This window comes from Oncorhynchus clarkii, chromosome 18 (assembly GCF_045791955.1).
Source record: "Oncorhynchus clarkii lewisi isolate Uvic-CL-2024 chromosome 18, UVic_Ocla_1.0, whole genome shotgun sequence".
NCBI lineage: Eukaryota > Metazoa > Chordata > Actinopteri > Salmoniformes > Salmonidae > Oncorhynchus > Oncorhynchus clarkii.
This window is the reverse complement of record NC_092164.1, coordinates 49,964,646-49,984,622: the sequence shown is the minus strand read 5'-3', so window position 1 is coordinate 49,984,622 and position 19,977 is coordinate 49,964,646. Positions and strand designations below refer to the sequence as shown.

General features: G+C 44.5%; 2 protein-coding genes across 2 annotated transcripts; one reads left to right on the top strand and one right to left on the bottom strand.

The window, feature by feature from the left end:
* Window positions 1-230: 230 nt before the first annotated feature.
* LOC139373625 (steroid-5-alpha-reductase, alpha polypeptide 1 (3-oxo-5 alpha-steroid delta 4-dehydrogenase alpha 1)) lies at window positions 231-9,228 on the bottom strand. The gene is made up of 5 exons (XM_071114345.1): window positions 8,775-9,228; window positions 8,302-8,468; window positions 6,581-6,682; window positions 2,544-2,694; window positions 231-2,442 (listed from the first exon to the last, which is right to left on the bottom strand). The coding sequence occupies exons 1-5, from the start codon at window positions 9,083-9,085 to the stop codon at window positions 2,376-2,378; spliced, it is 798 nt and encodes a 265-aa protein (XP_070970446.1). The 5' UTR covers window positions 9,086-9,228; the 3' UTR covers window positions 231-2,375.
* A 509-nt stretch (window positions 9,229-9,737) lies between these two features.
* On the top strand, window positions 9,738-16,935 carry LOC139373623 (RNA cytosine-C(5)-methyltransferase NSUN2-like). Its single transcript, XM_071114341.1, is given in 20 exon segments — window positions 9,738-9,948; window positions 10,386-10,543; window positions 11,582-11,686; window positions 11,766-11,871; window positions 11,994-12,065; window positions 12,233-12,317; window positions 12,692-12,887; window positions 13,306-13,380; window positions 13,454-13,584; window positions 13,677-13,750; window positions 14,008-14,138; window positions 14,425-14,521; window positions 14,657-14,820; window positions 14,891-14,983; window positions 15,147-15,282; window positions 15,966-16,046; window positions 16,125-16,263; window positions 16,376-16,415; window positions 16,537-16,770; window positions 16,772-16,935. Coding segments are annotated over 20 exon segments (2,229 nt in total). The 5' UTR covers window positions 9,738-9,867; the 3' UTR covers window positions 16,803-16,935.
* The last annotated feature ends 3,042 nt before the right edge of the window (window positions 16,936-19,977 follow it).

Sequence of the window (19,977 nt, the reverse complement as noted above, 5' to 3'; positions counted from 1 at the left end):
TACAATTTCTCTTCTTAAAATCAGATTTTAAACCTAACCTTAACCACACTGCTAACATTATGCCTAACCTTATGTTAAGACCAAAAAACGTATTTAAATTATTTTAGTTTTTTTAGATATAGGCAATTTTTGCTTTGTAGCTGTGGTAACGACACACACCTCGCTCTCAGCTGCCACACAATTTGACTCATTACAAATCACCCAATAATGTTCAAAGTAAATATTTGAAGAATTTTTGACCATGTTTATACAGCAAAATATGTATTATGAATAATTCAATAACAGCACCCAGTATCACAACAGGATTAGACAGCTAAGATAAAGTTAATTTGAAATAAGTAATCAGTCAACATGTTAATGAGAAATTTGAATAACCCTGGCAAAATGTTGGACAGCCTTTGTGCATGACAGATTGGCAATAAAAAAAAAATACATTTAATTGATTACATTAAGAAACAGGTCGTTTCATTTGGAGCATCCCTCTATCAGAAAATACTTATGTTTAAATGACTTCCTGGTCCTTGTAGAGGTAAAAAAAAAAAAAAAAATAGAGAATGTATTACCACAAGCTGGGTGACTTTTTAATGTCATTGATCCTAGTCTCTCCCTGAATGACCCTGGTAAGCTAAGGAGCTCAACAACCCATTTTACTGCTTGCTAACAGCTCAGTTCAGTGTGAGTCAAAATGCAATGCTGTCCTAAGACCACAAGGAATTCACAAGGTGAGAGCTCTTACCTCAGACAAATATGTTGCTTGGGGCAATGGGTGTAATAGCTTGAGTCTTGAACACTACACACACAGAGAGAGATGGAGTCCACAGTGCAGTTCAGCATTTCCAATTCTGTTATGTCATGAATGGAATCAAAATGAGTGTCATTGAAATGAATCCAATGTTTCAGTAAAAAAATAATTGCTGCCCAATTAAAAATATACTATCCTCACTTACAGGATTGATACTATAAACTACATGTGAAGACAGAGGGCTGGGAAGGAGACGGGGAACACGTAACTAGAGGTGTTCGTCATTACACACGCAAAGAGAGAGCGATTCCAGACACCATTTGCAGTCAACTCTACACACAGCCATCTTCCAGCCCATTAAACTCTGTAATGGAATGAGGCAAGCTGGAGCCTACTGGCAGCACCTTCTGTACTGTGTGTGCGCTCTTTGCATAATGTCTGCTTCCCTCCCTGCTCACGTGCTGCATGTGACAGAGCCAAGGAAAACCCCCAGAGCAAGAATGTCAGGTTGAGTATTGCTCACTCCCTCACTAGCCCACTCTCTCTCCCTCCATCACTATCTTTTCACTCTCCCTTTCTTTTGGTCTCTCTATGGCAGCAACAAGCTCTGGGTGATAGACTAATCCAGTGGCCTTACTGACTGAATGGAGCATTTCTCTCATTTGTATCTCTGGTTCATAACCCCATTTTCAGCCCTAAGGCTGGGGTCGCCTCACGAAGTGTGTGTGTGTGTGTGTGTGTGTGTGTGTGTGTGTGTGTGTGTGTGTGTGTGTGTGTGTGTGTGTGTGTGTGTGTGTGTGTGTGTGTGTGTGTGTGTGTGTGTGTGTGTGGTGAAGGGTTGGTTCATCCTCAGTGCTGCTAGCACTACAAATCATAGGGGAAGACTACAGCACTGCTCACAACAGATTCCTCTGACACACACGTGAGTGCACGAATATACAAAGAGCTAGTTTCTTCCACAAGCAGTGAAATCTGTCTGTCTGCATTCCTGTGTGTTGACAGTAAGTTAATTCTCAGTCCTTCTAGCACTGGGTTGTCTCACCGGGGAAACTAGAGCTCTACTGACATTGTGTTTTGATGGTTGGCTCGTTCTCCGCCTGCACGCAACAGAGAGGGCGAGAGATGCACACACTGCTGCAGGGAGTTAGGGGAAGGGTAGAGGTTAGGGGATGTGTTGAAATGGAGCTGAACCTTTGTAAGATGGATTGGTTCTGTTGGTTGGTCCGCTGTGAAAGTATCGTAAAAGTAATAGTCGCCACATACTATAGTAAATCTCATTGCGGGACATAACCAAGTTGGTGAGAGCTGAGGTGCAACCATGTGAAAAATATATCCAGCCACTCTTGGAGGATTTTTTTTTTCTCAATAAAATAAATTGCCTCTACTTGGCAGTGTAGCCTCCATCAGGGCATGTCTAATAATCTTGTCATTGGTGTTGTGGTTTCTGGAGCTCTTCATATCTTCCCAGTGAATAGAATTGTCAGTACTCATTGTGTTCATCCTTGTATGTATTCTCTTGAGGTAAACCCAAACAAACAAGCAATAACAAACCTAACCAGACCCCAGATGATGTAGCATAGGGTCACAGCTCGTTGCGTTTGGCTGTTGGAGGTTGGATCGTTGTAGTGAATCATTATAATACAAATGGTATCAATGCCTTCCTGGATTTGGGGTAGTCTTCGAATTTCTGAAGGTACCACCTAGAGAGAAGGAAAGACAGGAGGACATGAATTCACTATTATACTATTACAAGTGTTAAAGGTGTAGTTCACCCCAAACCGTGTGTGTGTTTCCTTCCTACCTGTGGTGAGCGAAAGCTCTGCTGGCAAGAACAATGAGAGTGAAGATGGCGAAGGATGCGCTGTGGACAGAATGAGCCGCCAGGGCAAATCCCGCCCACTCTGTTATCTCACCAAAGAAGTTTGCTCCAGACACATATTCAAACAGCCCACCTACAGGAGAGAACATAAGACAGGGTACAACCAGTGATGTACAGTATATAAACCCTGGATTGCTGATGCTATGTATTGACCAGTGAAAGGCTTTGAAGCCACCGGTCAACTACACTGCTCAAAAACATAAAGGGAACACTAAAATAACACATCCTAGATCTGAATGAATGAAATATTCTTATTAAATACTTTTTTCTTTACATAGTTGAATGTGCTGACAACAAAATCACACAAAAATTATCAATGGAAATCAAATGTATCAACCCATGGAGGTCTGGATTTGGAGTGACACTCAAAATTAAAGTGGAAAACCACACTACAGGCTGATCCAACTTTGATGTAATGTCCTTAAAACAAGTCAAAATGAGGCTCAGTAGTGTGTGTGGCCTCCACGTGCCTGTATGACCTCCCTACAACACCTGGGCATTCCTGATGAGGTGGCGGATGGTCTCCTGAGGGATCTTCTCCCAGACCTGGACTAAAGCATCTGCCAGCCCCTGGACAGTCTGTGGTGGATGGTGCGAGACATGATGTCCCAGATGTGCTCAATTGGATTCAGGTCTGGGGAACGGGTGGGCCAGTCCATAGCATCAATGCCTTCCTCTTGCAGGAACTGCTGACACACTCCAGCCACATGAGGTCTAGCATTGTCTTGCATTAGGAGGAACCCAGGGCCAACCGCACCAGCATATGGTCTCACAAGGGGTCTGAGGATCTCATCTCGGTACCTAATTGCAGTCAGGCTACCTCTGGCGAGCACATGGAGAGCTGTGCGGCCCCGCAAAGAAATGCCACCCCACACCATGACTGACCCACCGCCAAACCGGTCATGCTGGAGGATGTTGCAGGCAGCAGAACGTTCTCCACGGCGTCTCCAGACTGTCACGTCTGTCAGATGTGCTCAGTGTGAACCTGCTTTCATCTGTTAAGAGCACAGGGCGCCAGTGGCGAATTTGCCAATCTTGGTGTTCTCTGGCAAATGCCAAACGTCCTGCACGGTGTTGGGCTGTAAGCACAACCCCCACCTGTGGACGTTGGGCCCTCATACCACCCTTATGGAGTCTCTTTCTGACCGTTTGAGCAGACACATGCACATTTGTGTCCTGCTGGAGGTCATTTTGCAGGGCTCCTGCAGTGCTCACCCTGCTCCTCCTTGCATAAAGGCAGAGGTAGCGGTCCTGCTGCTTGGTTGTTGCCCTCCTACGGCCTCCTCAATGTCTCCTGATGTACTGGCCTGTCTCCTGGTAGCGCCTCCATGCTCTGGACACTACGCTGACAGACACCGCAAACCTTCTTGCCACAGCTCGCATTGATGTGCCATCCTGGATGAGCTGCACTACCTGAGCCACTTGTGTGGGTTGTAGACTCCGTCTCATGCTACCACTAGAGTGAAAGCACCGCCAGCATTCAAAAGTGACCAAAACATCAGCCAGGAAGCATAGGAACTGAGAAGTGGTCTGTGGTTATCACCTGCAGAACCACTCCTTTATTGGGGGTGTCTTGCTAATTGCCTATAATTTCCACCTGTTGTCTATTCCATTTGCACAACAGCATGTGAAATTTATTGTCAATCAGTGTTGCTTCCTAAGTGGACAGTTTGATTTCACAGAAGTGTGATTGACTTGGAGTTACATTGTGTTGTTTAAGTGTTCCCTTTATTTTTTTGAGCAGTGTATATTGGCACTGCCCAGAAGAATGAATGGCACCCCCTATCAGTCATCTAGTGTGTATATATAAATAATTTGGTAGAACCACAGGAACAGTCACGACAGCAATGTGATTAACCAGGCCCGTGTCGCATGTTTATCACCTGCGCCAGTCAAGATTCCATTGATCCAAGGTCTGGGTTTTAGTCTTAGCAGACGTGCTTATCCAGACCGACTTACAGTAGTGGGTACATACATTTTTGTACTGAGCAGCCAACAAGTGCTCAGCACGTGGGAACTCCTTCAAAACTGTTGGAAAAGCATTCCAGGTGAAGGTGGTTGAGAGAATGCCAAGAGTGTGCAAAGCTGTCAAAGGGTGGCTACTTTGAAGAATCTAAAATATATTTTGATTTGTTTAACACCTGTATGGTTACAACATGATTCCATGTTTTATTTTTACAATGTAGAAAATAGTACAACTAAGAAAAACCCTTGAATGAGTAGGTGTCCAAACTTGACTGGTACTATTTTTCCCACCCAATACGAATGTTTAGTGGTGAGCACCAATATCGATAATTAATGTAATACTGATATGAGCATGGCATATCGTGATATGGGTTTATCCTTGCTGTTAACCTACACTATTGTGTAAAAGTAAATTCATGACTGTTCCTGCAGTCACAGAACATCTACTTAGCATACTTAACAGCCTGCTGAAGGGCCATCAACAGGCTTTCCATTGTTTTCAAGCTAGGTTAGGCTCCCAGAACATTCACACCTGGCCCATGGAAAATCAGGAAACGGTTATCTGAACTTCAAAGCCTTGGAAGAGAAGTCCACACAGTTGCAATGTTATTCATTCAAACAGATGTGTTTGATAAAATGCAACTGATTTCAATATACATTTTCCATATCCGTGCCCATCACAATTTTATTTTTTATCTTGGTCCCAGATGTTTGTGCTGTCTTGCCAATGTCTATGATCATTCACTGGCTTGTCAGTACGAAAAAGTACAAATGTATGCACACACTATTGTAAGACGCCCTGTACAAGAGCGTCTGCTAAATAACTCAAATGTAATGTCAAGGAGTTGGTTATAGAGTACAACCAGGTCTGGGACCAGGTTATAGCCATTGTACTATGATCGTGAGCTCTATCAAGATCTATCCACCTAGGCTGCAATACAGAAAACCCACTTCTGATACAATTTCACACACTTGATTATTTACATCAAGACCATTCACATTGTCATTGTGGTTGGATAATTGGAGAAAGAGATCCCTAATATGATTTTATAAACTGCCGTTAAGTAAATCATTCAATAGAGGCATTATTACAAAAGGAAGCAAAACACTACTAAAGACAAATGTTAATCTACCCGTTTCAATTTCTTCAGGTCAGTTTCCGGTGAAACTGTAGCATTGTATTTCAGATCCTTTCTCACAGTCTCTGGCTTCAAACCACTTCTAAGTCACTGAAGGTTGATCTCAATTTTGAGTGTTAAGGTCATAGACTGAAATACGGCAGCATAAAAAATAATTCATAAACAAGGCACTAAAGACCATAGATGGCTTCAGTCCTCCCCCTGCTTGAACACAGATTGTGTACAGCCACTGCCTTCACCACCACTCTTCTAAAACATCATGTTTCTCTGGATTCCAGGAGTGCCTGCAGGGCGGCAGGTAGCCTAACGGTTAAAAACGTAGGGCCAGTAACTGAAGGTCATTGGTTCTAATTGGTGAAAAAAAATTGTCTGTGCCCTTGAGCAAGGCACTTAAATAACTAAAATGTAAGAATTTTTCCATACGGTGTGACTAGACTTGCTGCATTCTTCTGTCTCTACCGTAAAAAGCTTTATTTCTACAAGGCTTTAGGGTGGACAGGTTTCAACTGGTTCATCAGTTATGAAGGGTTCACCTCGGGCACAAGGTGATGGTTTCAACCCTCTCTGGTGTGTCATAGTGACACTACTCTCTGTAACCCTGGATTTAAAATAGAATACTGGATCCACCCTCTGGAAAGAGTGAACTCCCTGTTTTAAGCAACACTGAACATCAGTGTGCTACTATGGTTGTAGCTAGCATAGACACATTTCACAGCCATTATTTACAATGTGTTCAGCTGGCTGTGCGAGAACTGATGTGAAAATGTTACAGCATGCTGTCCAAAACGGTCATGGCGTCTGATCAGTGGAAAACCTGTCTCTCTCTATATCGCTCTCTGGTAGCAGGTATCTTACCTGTTGGTATCTTGTAGCTGATCTCTCCAGGCTTCCGTAGGTTCCTCAGGATGTGGTCTGAGTGAACGTTCACCAACCAACCCACCAACCATAGCGCAGAGCCTGAAAATCAACCAATGGGGAAGCTGATTTATAATGACAGTGTATATAAGACAACCAATGAGGTGAAAATGAGGAAATGTAAGGTACAGTGCCTTGCGAAAGTATTCGGCCCCCTTGAACTTTGCGACCTTTTGTCACATTTCAGGCTTCAAACATGAAGATATAAAACTGTATTTTTTTGTGAAGAATCAACAACAAGTGGGACACAATCATGAAGTGGAACGACATTTATTGGATATTTCAAACTTTTTTAACAAATCAAAAACTGAAAAATTGGGCGTGCAAAATTATTCAGCCCCTTTACTTTCAGTGCAGCAAACTCTCTCCAGAAGTTCAGTGAGGATCTCTGAATGATCCAATGTTGACCTAAATGACTAATGATGATAAATACAATCCACCTGTGTGTAATCAAGTCTCCGTATAAATGCACCTGCACTGTGATAGTCTCAGAGGTCCGTTAAAAGCGCAGAGAGCATCATGAAGAACAAGGAACACACCAGGCAGGTCCGAGATACTGTTGTGAAGAAGTTTAAAGCCGGATTTGGATACAAAATGATTTCCCAAGCTTTAAACATCCCAAGGAGAAAGCCATTTCTTAAAGATATCCATAAAAAGTGTTGTTTAAAGTTTGCCACAAGCCACCTGGGAGACACACCAAACATGTGGAAGAAGGTGCTCTGGTCAGATGAAACCAAAATTGAACTTTTTGGCAACAATGCAAAACGTTATGTTTGGCGTAAAAGCAAAACAGCTCATCACCCTGAACACAACATCCCCACTGTCAAACATGGTGGTGGCAGCATCATGGTTTGGGCCTGCTTTTCTTCAGCAGGGACAGGGAAGATGGTTAAAATTGATGGGAAGATGGATGGAGCCAAATACAGGACCATTCTGGAAGAAAACCTGATGGAGTCTGCAAAAGACCTAAAACTGGGACAGAGATTTGTCTTCCAACAAGACAATGATCCAAAACATAAAGCAAAATCTACAATGAAATGGTTCAAAAATAAACATATCCAGGTGTTAGAATGGCCAAGTCAAAGTCCAGACCTGAATCCAATCGAGAATCTGTGGAAAGAACTGAAAACTGCCGTTCACAAATGCTCTCCATCCAACCTCACTGAGCTCGAGCTGTTTTGCAAGGAGGAATGGGAAAAAAATTCAGTCTCTCGATGTGCAAAACTGATAGAGACATACCCCAAGCGACTTACAGCTGTAATCGCAGCAAAAGGTGGCGCTACAAAGTATTAACTTAAGGGGGCTGAATAATTTTGCACGCCCAATTTTTCAGTTTTTGATTTGTTAAAAAAGTTTGAAATATCCAATAAATGTCGTTCCACTTCATGATTGTGTCCCACTTGTTGTTGATTCTTCACAAAAAAATACAGTTTTATATCTTTATGTTTGAAGCCTGAAATGTGGCAAAAGGTCGCAAAGTTCAAGGGGGCCGAATACTTTCGCAAGGCACTGTTTGTTTTGGATAGCATGATGTGGATAACTCTAGAACGAGAAGAAATTCATGGAACATATTGAAATAGACAACTGTGTAATTTGTGAATGTGTGGTTTATGCATTAATACAGACCCTATGCTGTATGTCATGTCAGCCATGTCTCTTACCTGTGATAAAGCAAGGGCTGGTAACCCAATCAGCAGAGTACTCTGCATAGTGGCTCAGGTATCTGACCTGCATGTAGCCATTATAGATGCAGAACACAAAGGCCAAGGCGAACGATGCAAATGGTGTAGATTTCCCTCCACGAATTAAAAATGGATAGATGAGAGATCTAGGAGAATATAAATAGAACTGATGAATAATAATTTCCCCACCAGTTGTCTAGGATGCATGTGTCTCATGGCTGGCAATGCACTGCATTTCAGTTACAACGTTGGCACATCATTTAGCAATGTGTTATTACAATTGAGAAATCAATTGCATATGAGGGGGTACTCTGGGCAGAGCAAAATGTACTTGGTTGTACAGTAACCAAAAAACGTTTGAGAACCACTGACCTAGATATGACAGTTAGTACTTTGTATGCATGTGAAGTACAGTGTTACTTTGTCAAACTCTTCTAACCATTGGGTCTTACCTTTGCACATAGTGGCAGAAGTACATGACCAGCAGTAACTGATTGGGAAGATGAGTGGTTTTCGCCGCAGAAGTCCACAGCACAAGGCACAGTGGCACCAGAAAAGCAGGTAGTTCCTGCACGAACCAGGCGAATTTGACGTTGACGGGGAATCCATATCTGCTTGTTGCGTATCTGCCATAGGGGACATTCTCAAATAGTAATGTTATGAAGGTACAAGCAGCCATGAAAATCATGAAGTATGCCAGGCAGTCCAAAACATACAACTCTTCTGTCTCGGAGGCGAAAAGCTTTGAAAGAATACTGTCCATCTTTACCAGATAAGCTGCAAATAGTGTAAGAAATTAAAATTGTATTCAAAACAATGTAAATAAAATGAATGTATCCAAGGCAATAATGAACACATATGTCACTTGTACAAGTATGCGTACTGCGATCATCTCACTGGTCTGCTCAGTTCCATGGTCCAATCATAAGGATAAATAAAGGAGCCTGACTCCTAATAAACCAATCGAGTCACTTTGTTTTGCATCGTCATTATCTAGCCAATTGAAAATGGATACAATGTTATTCAACTACAAGGTGTGTTCAGGAGAAACCACCACACTGGTAAAAATATGAAATTACAGTAATTTTAGATGAATTCCATTACATATTTATGCAAACTGCTGTTAATTTTTTTTAAATAATAAAACAAGTATATAGCCATTGCCCCTGGGTTCCTTAACTGGCGAGGAATAAGCCACTGACTATATCGTTGATCAGACATTGTTTGGAGGAAGGGGCATTAGTGCACACAAAAAAAAAAAAAAAACGTATAATTTATCACTGTCTGACTAGCTCCAAAACGAAAACATATGAGTGTGTTTTTGGTTTTAGTTGGCCAAAATGTTGCACTGATATTTTCTATTTCTCAGGCTAATACATCGCCACCCATAAACTGGGGTCCTGTCTCACATGTGTGCGTCAGAAGCTGAAACAGAACACGAGTGCAGTACCATTCGCATTTCAATCACCCTGTTAGCAAAATACATTCAGCTACACCAGAACGTTGCTTCGCAGGTTCATATTTAGAGTAGTGTGTGTTTCCAAAATGGGAAAGAGAAGTCGACTGAGAAAGAAGGAGCATCAAAATAATAGCAAGCCTGGTGGAAGAGATAACCGGGACAATGCTGTAAGTTTTGATAGCTCTTCATAGCTATCCGGCTAATTTAGCGTACTGTAGCTAACTTGCCTAGGTCACCTCAAATTACTGTATGCCGAGTCAAAGAGATTTAATTTCTCCCCAGCAACTTTGATTTGATTACTACTGCACAACTCGTTGACATAGCTATGTGTAGCTAGCTAGCTATTTTATCTTGGTCCCAGATGTTTGTGCTGGCATGTCAAGGAGTTGGCTATACAGTAAAAACAGTTCTGGGACCAGGTTATAGCTATTGTACTATGATAGTAAACTATCAATATCTATCCATCTGAGGCTGCAATTCAGAAAACTAACATCCACTTCACCTTACCCCCATCCATTCCTCTCCTCCCATGTCTCCTATTTGGTTCCCCCCCTCATCTGCTCTCCTCGCGTCTTCCCTCTCCTCCGATGTATCTGTCCTGTAGGGTTGGGGTGCAGGCTACGCTGACATCATCAAGGAGAACAAGCTGTTTGAGGCATACTATCAGGAGCTGGGCCTGGTGCCCGAGGGGGAGTTTGACCAGTTCATGGCGGCTATGAGAGAACCGCTGCCCGCCACAATCCGCATCACTGGATACAAGAGGTACGGAAGCTACTAAGCTCGACCTCTGCCAAGTGGTCAGGGGTGTATTCACTAGGAAGTAAACAGGTCCCCCCATGTTCGGTATTATCTAAATTTGTCCAATAGAAACTCTTGTTTGCCAGATGTTTTTTGTTGGGAAACATTTTGTTACAGTGTGCACTAATAAATACATCAATGGACTCTGGATCCTCTATGGCACATATGGAAGTGGTCTTTCTCACCCTGTAGGTGAGGTGACAAACTGTTAGTTGGAATTGACCACTGTAGATGTTTTGTAAAGGGATGATGATTTATACACTCCCACTCTTGTTTTAGCCTGGTCCCAGATTTGTTTGTGTTCATGATAATTTGACATGACAATGACCATAGGGGGGTTAGCGAGACAGCAGACACAGGTCTAGGACCAGGCTACTCTTGCTCTACATCAGGATTCATACTTATGAAGATTGCTTTCCAAAACACCACTCTATTAAACCTCTAAGTGTATTAAAAAGGGTTGTCCCCATGTACTTCCTGACGGGCCGCCCCCAAGTGTTGAGGGTAGGTAGCAACACATCCGCCACCCTGATCCTCAACACTGGAGCCCCTTGGGCGCGTGCTCAGTCCCCTCCTGTACTCCCTGTTCACCCACGACTGCGTGGCCAGGCACAACTACAACACCACCATTACGTTTGCAGGTGCCGGAGGAGGTCCGAGACCTGGCTGGGTCTGAATTGTGTCTCACCACCCACCAACCCCTCTTTACATTACTGCTACTCTCTGTTTATCATATATGCATAGTCACTTTAACCATACCTACATGTATATACTACCTCAATTAGCCCGACTACCCGGTGCCTGTATATAGCCTCGCTACTGTTATTTCTCACTGTCTTTTTACTGTTTTTATTTCTTTACTTATCTATTGTTCACCTAATACCTAATTTTTTAAACTTAAAAATCGCAATGTTGGTTAGGGCCTGTAAGTAAGCATTTCACTGTAAGGTCTACACCTGTTGTGTTTGGCTCACGTGACAAATGAACTTTGATTTGATGTAGCCATGCCAAGGAGATCCTCCACTGTCTGAAGAACAAGTACTTCAAGGAGATCCAGGAGGTAGAGATCGACGGGCAGAAGATAGAGGCTCCTCAGCCTCTGAGCTGGTACGTCTGCGCACACACACACAAACACACATACATACATACATAAAGGGTCATCTGCTGTAATTGTGTGTGTGTGTAGGTACCCAGATGAGCTAGCATGGCACACCAACATGAGCAGGAAGATCCTGAGGAAGTCTCCTCTCCTGGAGAAGTTCCATCAGTTCCTGGTCAGCGAGACCGAGTCGGTGAGGAAGTCTTGAGTGTTATTTAAGCATTAGAAAGTAATTTAATAGGATCTCGATGGTTTCTTAGCTGTATGGCTGCCTTATGTACTGTGGTGTTTCTTTCTCTACGTTGGGCTCTACAGGGTAACATCAGCAGACAGGAGGCTGTAAGTATGATCCCTCCTCTGCTGATGAAGATTGAGCCCCACCACAAGGTAAACGACACACTGGACGCCTTTCTGGCCAAGAACTGCTTCCATTTCGGTCCTTAGACCCTAAATCTGGGAACATTATAGTGTAACTGTGTTTTTGTGGGTAGATTCCTTTCCTAGACCCTAAACCTTGGAACATGTAAAGTGTAATTGTGTTTTTCTGTGGGTAGATTCTGGACATGTGTGCTGCTCCTGGATCTAAGACGGCGCAGTTGATTGAGATGCTCCATTCCGATATGGACGTACCCTTCCCAGGTAACCCGCACGCACAGAATCAAATCAGTAGAAAAATTTAACAACAAACATCTGATGCATTGGCGTATCTGAATTGTGGCCCAATGGAAAGAGCGGTAAGTTGCTGAATGTATCTTTTCTGTTACTTTGTGACAGAAAAGATAGCGGTTAAGAGCATTGGGACAGTAACCAAAACACTGCTGGTTCGAATCCCCGAGCAGACTAGGTGAAAAATCTCTGTGCCCTTGAGCAAGGCACTTAACCCTGATTGCTCCTCTAATTCTCTGGATAAGAGCATCTGCTAAATGACAAATGTGAAACAATGTAACAAAGCATTGTAATCCTGAACATCCTCATCTCCCCCCTCTTTCTTTCTCTCCCTCTTCCCCCTTCAGAGGGCTTTGTGATAGCCAACGACGTTGACAACAAGCGTTGTTACCTGCTGGTGCACCAGGCTAAGAGACTGAACAGCCCCTGTATCATGGTGGTGAACCACGATGCCTCGTGCATCCCCAGACTACAGATAGACACGGAGGATGGACAGAAGGGCACACTGTTCTACGACCGCATCCTCTGCGACGTCCCCTGCAGGTGAACAAAGAGTGGACCTGTTTAGCTGAGAGAAGTAGGGGAGAAAGGTGGGGGGGGCAAAGGAAAATCTGGGATTTTGGTATTCGACAGTCAAAACTAGACATGTGTCGACAGTGGATATGGAGAGATATCAACCTCATGGTTCTACCCTGTGTCTTATGATTGGCTCTTCTGTCTGATTTATGATTGGTTGCTGCACTGGGTAGGCTACTGTTTGTTTTGTTTTTATTAGGGGAACCAAATGTGACTATAAGAATGACACAAGAGAGAGAGCAATCTCCTGTAACCACATTGTAGGATTGTCTGTCTGGGAAGGCTCATGTGTAGTTAGATGCCCCAGGGAAGCTGACAAACTCTAATTTTGGATTTTCTCAAGTGTGTTCCTAAAAAGTAAAGTATTCTGTGTGTGTTTCTATAGTGGAGATGGCACCATGAGGAAGAACATTGACGTGTGGAAGAAATGGACCACCAGTAACAGCCTGCATCTCCATGGGTGAGGAGAGAAAGAGGGAGCATGTGTGTGTGTGCCTGTATATGTGTGTGTGATAACCTGTGTGTGTCTCCAGTCTCCAGATCCGTATAGCAGTGCGTGGTGTGGAGCAGCTAGCTGTAGGAGGCAGGATGGTCTACTCTACCTGTTCACTCAACCCTATAGAGGACGAAGCTGTCATAGCAACGCTACTGGAGAAGAGTGAAGGTAACACACACGCATGCATGCACACACAAATACAGTGCCACACACACACACAGGAGATAACTGCCTCTGTCTCCCTCTTTGTCTATCTCTAGGTGCGTTAGAGTTAGCAGATGCGTCAGTTGATCTCCCAGGGTTAAAATGGATGCCTGGAGTCACCAAATGGAAGGTATATAACTGTTGGAACACATGACCGCCACCTCATGCCTATTAATCACTGCTAGTGACTACTAGAGGTACTTGATAGGCCTGACAGTCTAGCCACTACAATAGTCATGATATTCCACCACCGTGCCAGTTTGACTACAGATTTAGCCCGTTTTATAACTGAGTCTTTTGCGCTCTCTCCCATCCCCCTCCTCTCCCTCCAACAGCTACCTCTCACACACACTTAATATCTCTCACCATCTTTCCTTCCATCTCTAGTTGATGACTAAGGAGGGTCAGTGGTATAAGGACTGGTCCGAGGTGCCAGTCAACCGCCACACACAGATCAGACCCACCATGTTCCCTCCCACAGACACAGAGAAACTGGCCAATATGAAGTTGGAGAGATGGTACATTCACCTGCGTACACACCTGCACACAAACACACAGGGCCCCACTTTATTTGGTTAGAATATGCCTAAAATGTCAGTCATGACAATCATGTACATGTATTTGCTACACCTGTGCACACAGCTGCATACCTAATCCTAATGAGATGAAAAATAAAAGCTGGACAGACTTTCAAATCCCTGTGAAGTGTTGCTGGTTTGTGTTGATTTGATTTCTACCAGCAGAGGGTGCTGTTGCATCTAATTAATCTTTGTATATACCGTGCATACGTATGTGTTTATTCAGTATGAGGATCCTGCCCCATCACCAGAACACGGGAGGCTTCTTTGTAGCTGTCCTGGTCAAGAAAGCCCCCATGCCCTGGAACAGAAGATTCCCCAAGGTATACACACATGTACATGCACGGCCACACACTCTTGGATAAGCCCACATCTCAGATGGAATGCAACACCATCAGGTAGCTCATATACCAGAGAGAAGTTCCCGTTAAAGTGAACTATGATCCATCTTTCTCCAGTTGAGGAAGGAGCAGTCATCCAGCTCCGTGCCCCAGCCAGAGGACTCTCCAGTGGGCACCCCTCTTCCTGAGACACCCTTGGAGGATGGAGAGAAGGAGGCAGGAGAGGACTCGCCCAAAGAGCCAGAGGCAGGCGATCAGGCCAAGGAACCCAACGTGTGTGGGTAAGTTGAGAGAGAGAGCGAGGGGTGGGGGGGGAGAGTGTGTGTATTCTGACTCTGTTCTGTGTTCCAGGCCTCCTCCCAATAAAAAGATGAAGAGGCATGGTTTTAAAGAAGACCCCTTTGTCTTCCTCACTGAAGACGACCCTGTCTTCCCCCCGATAGAGTGAGTGTGTTTGGTGGTTTGTGTAGCCTATGTAAGCAGCTGCTCGATAACAGCATTATCTGTACAGAGGGGACAATGTTTTGACCTAGCATAATGGTATTACCTTTACATGTTTTGATTGAGCCCTGGTTATTGATCTATTCCATGAATGTGTGTTTTGCAGGTCATTCTATGACCTGTCTCCAGACTTCCCAAAGATAAACGTTCTGACCAGAACCCACGAGGGGAAGAAGAGACATCTGTACATGGTCTCCAAGGAGCTACGCAACGTCATGCTCAACAACAGTGAGCGAATGAAGGTAGGAAGGTGTATGCGAGAGATGTTCTCTAAGGAACAATGTGGCGCTCTGCCTAACAACAACTGTGTGTGTGTCACTGCCAGCCCATCAAGGGGAGTCCAGCTAACAGATGGGACCCTTTTCATCCCAAATCCCCCTAGTACACTCAGCTCCTGCACAGGTGGCCGTGTGTGTGCATTCAAGCAAACAGAGGAACCCCCCCCCCCCCCCCCCCATTCCGCTCTTAGTCTATTTCCCGTCCTCTCCTTGTCGCTCTCCCCTCCTTGTCTCCTTTTCACCCTTTCCTTTTCCCCCTCCTCCTCTCCCTATGTATCTCCCCCTCCTTTCTGATGTTGTGATGTTTAGACCTAACCCAGGTTCAGATCAGCCTCCAGGTAAGCAGTAGTAACAGACGGTTCCCAGAACTGCACACATACTGACATACAAGCAGCGTACTTAACAGGGTTCTGGCTCAATGATGGGAGAAAGTATTTAGTTTTCTTAGAAGCAATGGTTTATTTGAAATGGCCATCTCCCAATTGGAGCAATTTGACCTAATAAACAAATATTTGCATAACTTAAGAAATCTAGAAACTGTCATCACTATTATTGAAAACAACAATGACAACATTGAAACGAGAAGCAATTGTAAATATGTTGCTGAAACAGTCATTCTCAAGTGTAATGATTTCATTATTTTGCAGGTGATCAACACAGGGGTAAAGGTGTGGTCTCGCAACAGTGACGGGGAGGAGTTTGGCTGTGCTTTCAGACTAGCCCAGGAGGTAGGTGCATGCACACACACGCGCATTCATTCCTTACTCTCCTCGTTCTGCTCTCCTCATTCTGCTCTCCTCCTCCAGGGTATCTATACTCTGTTCCCCTACATCCGCTCCAGGATGATCACAGTGAGTGTCGAGGACATTAAGATTCTACTGACTCAGGAGAACCCGTACCTCAGCAAACTGGAGGAAGACGCTCACCAACAGGCCAAGAAGATGGGTGTGTGTTCTCAACTGGAAAGCAATGTGTCTAAGGCCATGTTGGGTGTTGGCCCATTCATGTCTGTATTACTAGTAAGTACTTCATGTTTTCCTCCTCTGTGTTTCCACAGGAATGGGCAGCATCGTGTTAAAATACCGGCCTGACAATAGGTAAGTGTCCATTTTGTTTGCCTGTCTGTGTGTGTTATATTATCTGTTGAATTCACCCTGACCTCCTTCTCCCTCTATCGCCCCCTCTCTCCCTCACCGTCCTCTCCCTCTCTTTCCTCAGTAACCCCGATGGTCCTCAGTGTCCTATAGAGCTGTGTGGCTGGAGAGGCAAGACCTCCATCAGAGCCTTCGTGCCCCGCAACGAGAGGTTCCACTACCTCCGCATGCTGGGGGTCGAGGTATTCAGAGACAAACAGGGGCAGGGACCCAGGGAGGAAGAGAAGGAGGTGAAGGAGGAGGTGAAAGAGGGGGAGACAGAGAATGGGAATAAAGATGTCAGCCCAAAACAGGAATTGAGAGGTGAAAATCGAGGTGACGAGCACCTGAAAGGAGATGAGAGGGAGGGAGGAGGGGAGAATTTGACCAGCACCTGAGACGAGTAGAAGGAAATGTGTAACTTAATAGTCTTAACAAGTTTTCCTCTCTTTGGCTGCACTGATGTTAATGAACTGGAGGTCATCCACCATGTTGTCACCCATGTTTTTGCAGATGGAGAAGAGGAGTTGAGAAGCCACTTTAGACTAGTAAGATACACGGAGAAGGGAGGAAGTGGAGCTGTATGAGGTTGAGCAATGCTGGCCAGACAAGAGCTAGACCAAACATGAGAGAGAAGAGGGGTGTTGGGTAGCTCAGTAGTACTTCTAAACCACTGCCATAGCAGAATGGCCACCCCTCCTAGACGGGGCATGTGGACTCTTCCATGCTCCCCCAGACTTGGTGTGCTTCAATGCTTTAGTGACTTATTTTCTATTGCCGGTTTTATTTTAACAAAACTCAACTCCACTGGCAAAACATGGAGAGAGTGTTGTTTTTTTCTTATTGTGCATGTTTGAAGGTTTCTCTTAATGGCCATTTCATTTTTTTATCATTGTAAGTAAGAAGAAAGGTGGAATTGATTAAAAGTATTAAATTCATATAAAGTCTCTGAAGTGCATTGAAATAGAATTCCAACCCCAATATGACTTAACTGCGTCATATCACACAACCAACCATACACACACACACACACACACCATCAGCCATACACCTCCTGTTTCTAACCCATCTCTGCTGCCATGACAAGAGTCATGATGACCGTGCAGCCCCCTCACCTCTCACTGCAGCTGGAAGAGAGGAAAATAAAGAATACACTTGCTTTTCTCATTCCATCCTCTTCCTCCATCCTCCTCTCACTGCAGCTGGAAGAGGGAGAACAGAGAAAGAATACTTGTCCTCATCCCTTTCCATCGTTCTCTTCCCCTCTTCTTTCATGCTGTCTGGAACTAGTGGAGACATAAGAAAGAGGGAACATTATAGAATGGAGGAAATATGGGAGGAGGAGGTGCTGGAGCACGTGTCAAACCCATTCCACGGATGGCCGAGTGTCTGCGGGTTTTTGCTCCTCCCTTGTACTTGATTGATTGTCACTGATTAGTAAGGAACTCACCTCATCTGGTTGTCTAGGTCTTTTAATTGAAAGGAAAAACCAAAAACCAGCAGACATGGAATAGTTTGACACCCCTGTGCCAGAGGGAGACTGACAAGGTGCAGTATGAGAGGGAGACTGACAAGGTGCAGTATGAGAGGGAGACTGACCAGGTGCAGTATGAGAGGGAGACTGACCAGGTGCAGTACGAGAGGGAGACTGACCAGGTGCAGTACGCGATGGAGACTGACCAGGTGCAGTACGCGAGGGAGACTGACCAGGTGCAGTACGCGAGGGAGACTGACCAGGTGCAGTATGTGGGCTTGGAGGGAGAGGGAGACTGACCAGGTGCAGTACGCGAGGGAGACTGACCAGGTGCAGTACGCGAGGGAGACTGACCAGGTGCAGTACGCGAGGGAGACTGACCAGGTGCAGTACGAGAGGGAGACTGACCAGGTGCAGTATGTGGGCTTGGAGGAAGAGGGAGACTGAAGACCAACTGCAGGTCTGTGTCCCAAATGGCACCATATTACCAATTTAGTTTAATACCACTACTTTTGACCAAACCCCAATGGGCCTTGGTCAAAAGTAGTGCACTGGGAAATCAGGTGTCATCTGGTACGTTGACTAGTTGTCATGGATGTGTGGCGTTTTGAGAGTATTAAACAGAGGGAGGAACTTGTCTGTGTACTTTGCTCTGTCAGAGTGAGTGATGCCCAGTGTCTTTTAGCTGCTGCTCCATGTGCCAGCTCACTAATACCATAACATGTTCCCTGTAGGAACACATCATTCACTACGCTTTCTACCTCGCTCTACTGTAACTTCATTCCTGCTTTCTCTCCCTCTGCTCTCTAACCTCCCTACCTTCCTCTTTCTCCTCACACCTTTTGTTTATCCATTTCTACTTTCCCCCTATTTTCTCTTCTGATCTCTTGCTCTCTCCTGTGACTGAGCTTTTAAAGCAGGCCTCTGCTTCAATCTCTGGACCCTAAATGTTCCAGACAGGCACTTTAATCAAATGGTCTCTCGGGACCAAGACAATCCACCATGTTTGCTATCCTAAACACCCAAAACCTTCTCAGTTACTGTAAATACATCTGAGATGAGTGTACTTCGTCTTACGTTAGCCATTGAAATGGCTATATCAAAACCCTATTGTCTCTCTAGTGCACTTCCTTCCATTGTTTGATCCGTCACGTTTTCATTAGGCTGAACCATCCACCCAGAATCAAGCAAGCGAACAGAATCTCCTCGTATCACCCCTTCCCCTCTTTGCCTACCCAACCACCTTCCCCTGTTTCCACTTCCCTTGTCCTCTCCTTTCACTTCCTCTTCTTTCCTCATCCACTCCCCTCCTTCCAAACTCCTTTCCTTTTCTCTCTCCTTCTCTTCTCCAATCTGCTGCTGTTGCATGGTTCATGCTCTCCGACTGCAAGCCTCGGCTCGTGGATATGAATATATGTTTCGGATTATATAATAGATGCCCTTACGCAACTCACAGATTCACATGGAGTGGAGGCATTTGGGTATAGAGCTTGGATGAAGTCTAATCCCACTCAGCCTCCACAGACACATGTGGCTACAGGCTAACACAGACATTTCAAAATGCTAAATACTTTTAGTCCACACGCTTCCACTTAAATTCACCCATACAGACCTTAAACACACACACACAGATTTTCATGGATTTACGTGTCATTTGTAATGCAGCTTTAGCTCTCTGACTCATCTTCTGCGAAAAGACAGGATTTGTGGTTTAAACCCCCAAAAGACATTTCTCTGCATTTGTCTACAGAGACCATAGTGACCATATGACCAAGAACAGAACACTTTAATATAATTGAGCTACACTGAACAAAAATATCAACGCTACATGTAAAGTGTTGGTCCCATGTTTCATGAGCTGAAATAAAAGATCCCAGAAATGTTCCATATGCACAAAAAGCTTATTTCTCTCAATTGTTTTGCACAGATTTGTTTACATCCCTGTTTGTGAGCATTTTCCTTTGCCAAGTTAATCAATCCACCTGACCGGTGTGGCATATTAAACAGCATGATCGTTACATAGGTGCACCTTGTGCTAGGGATAATGAAAGG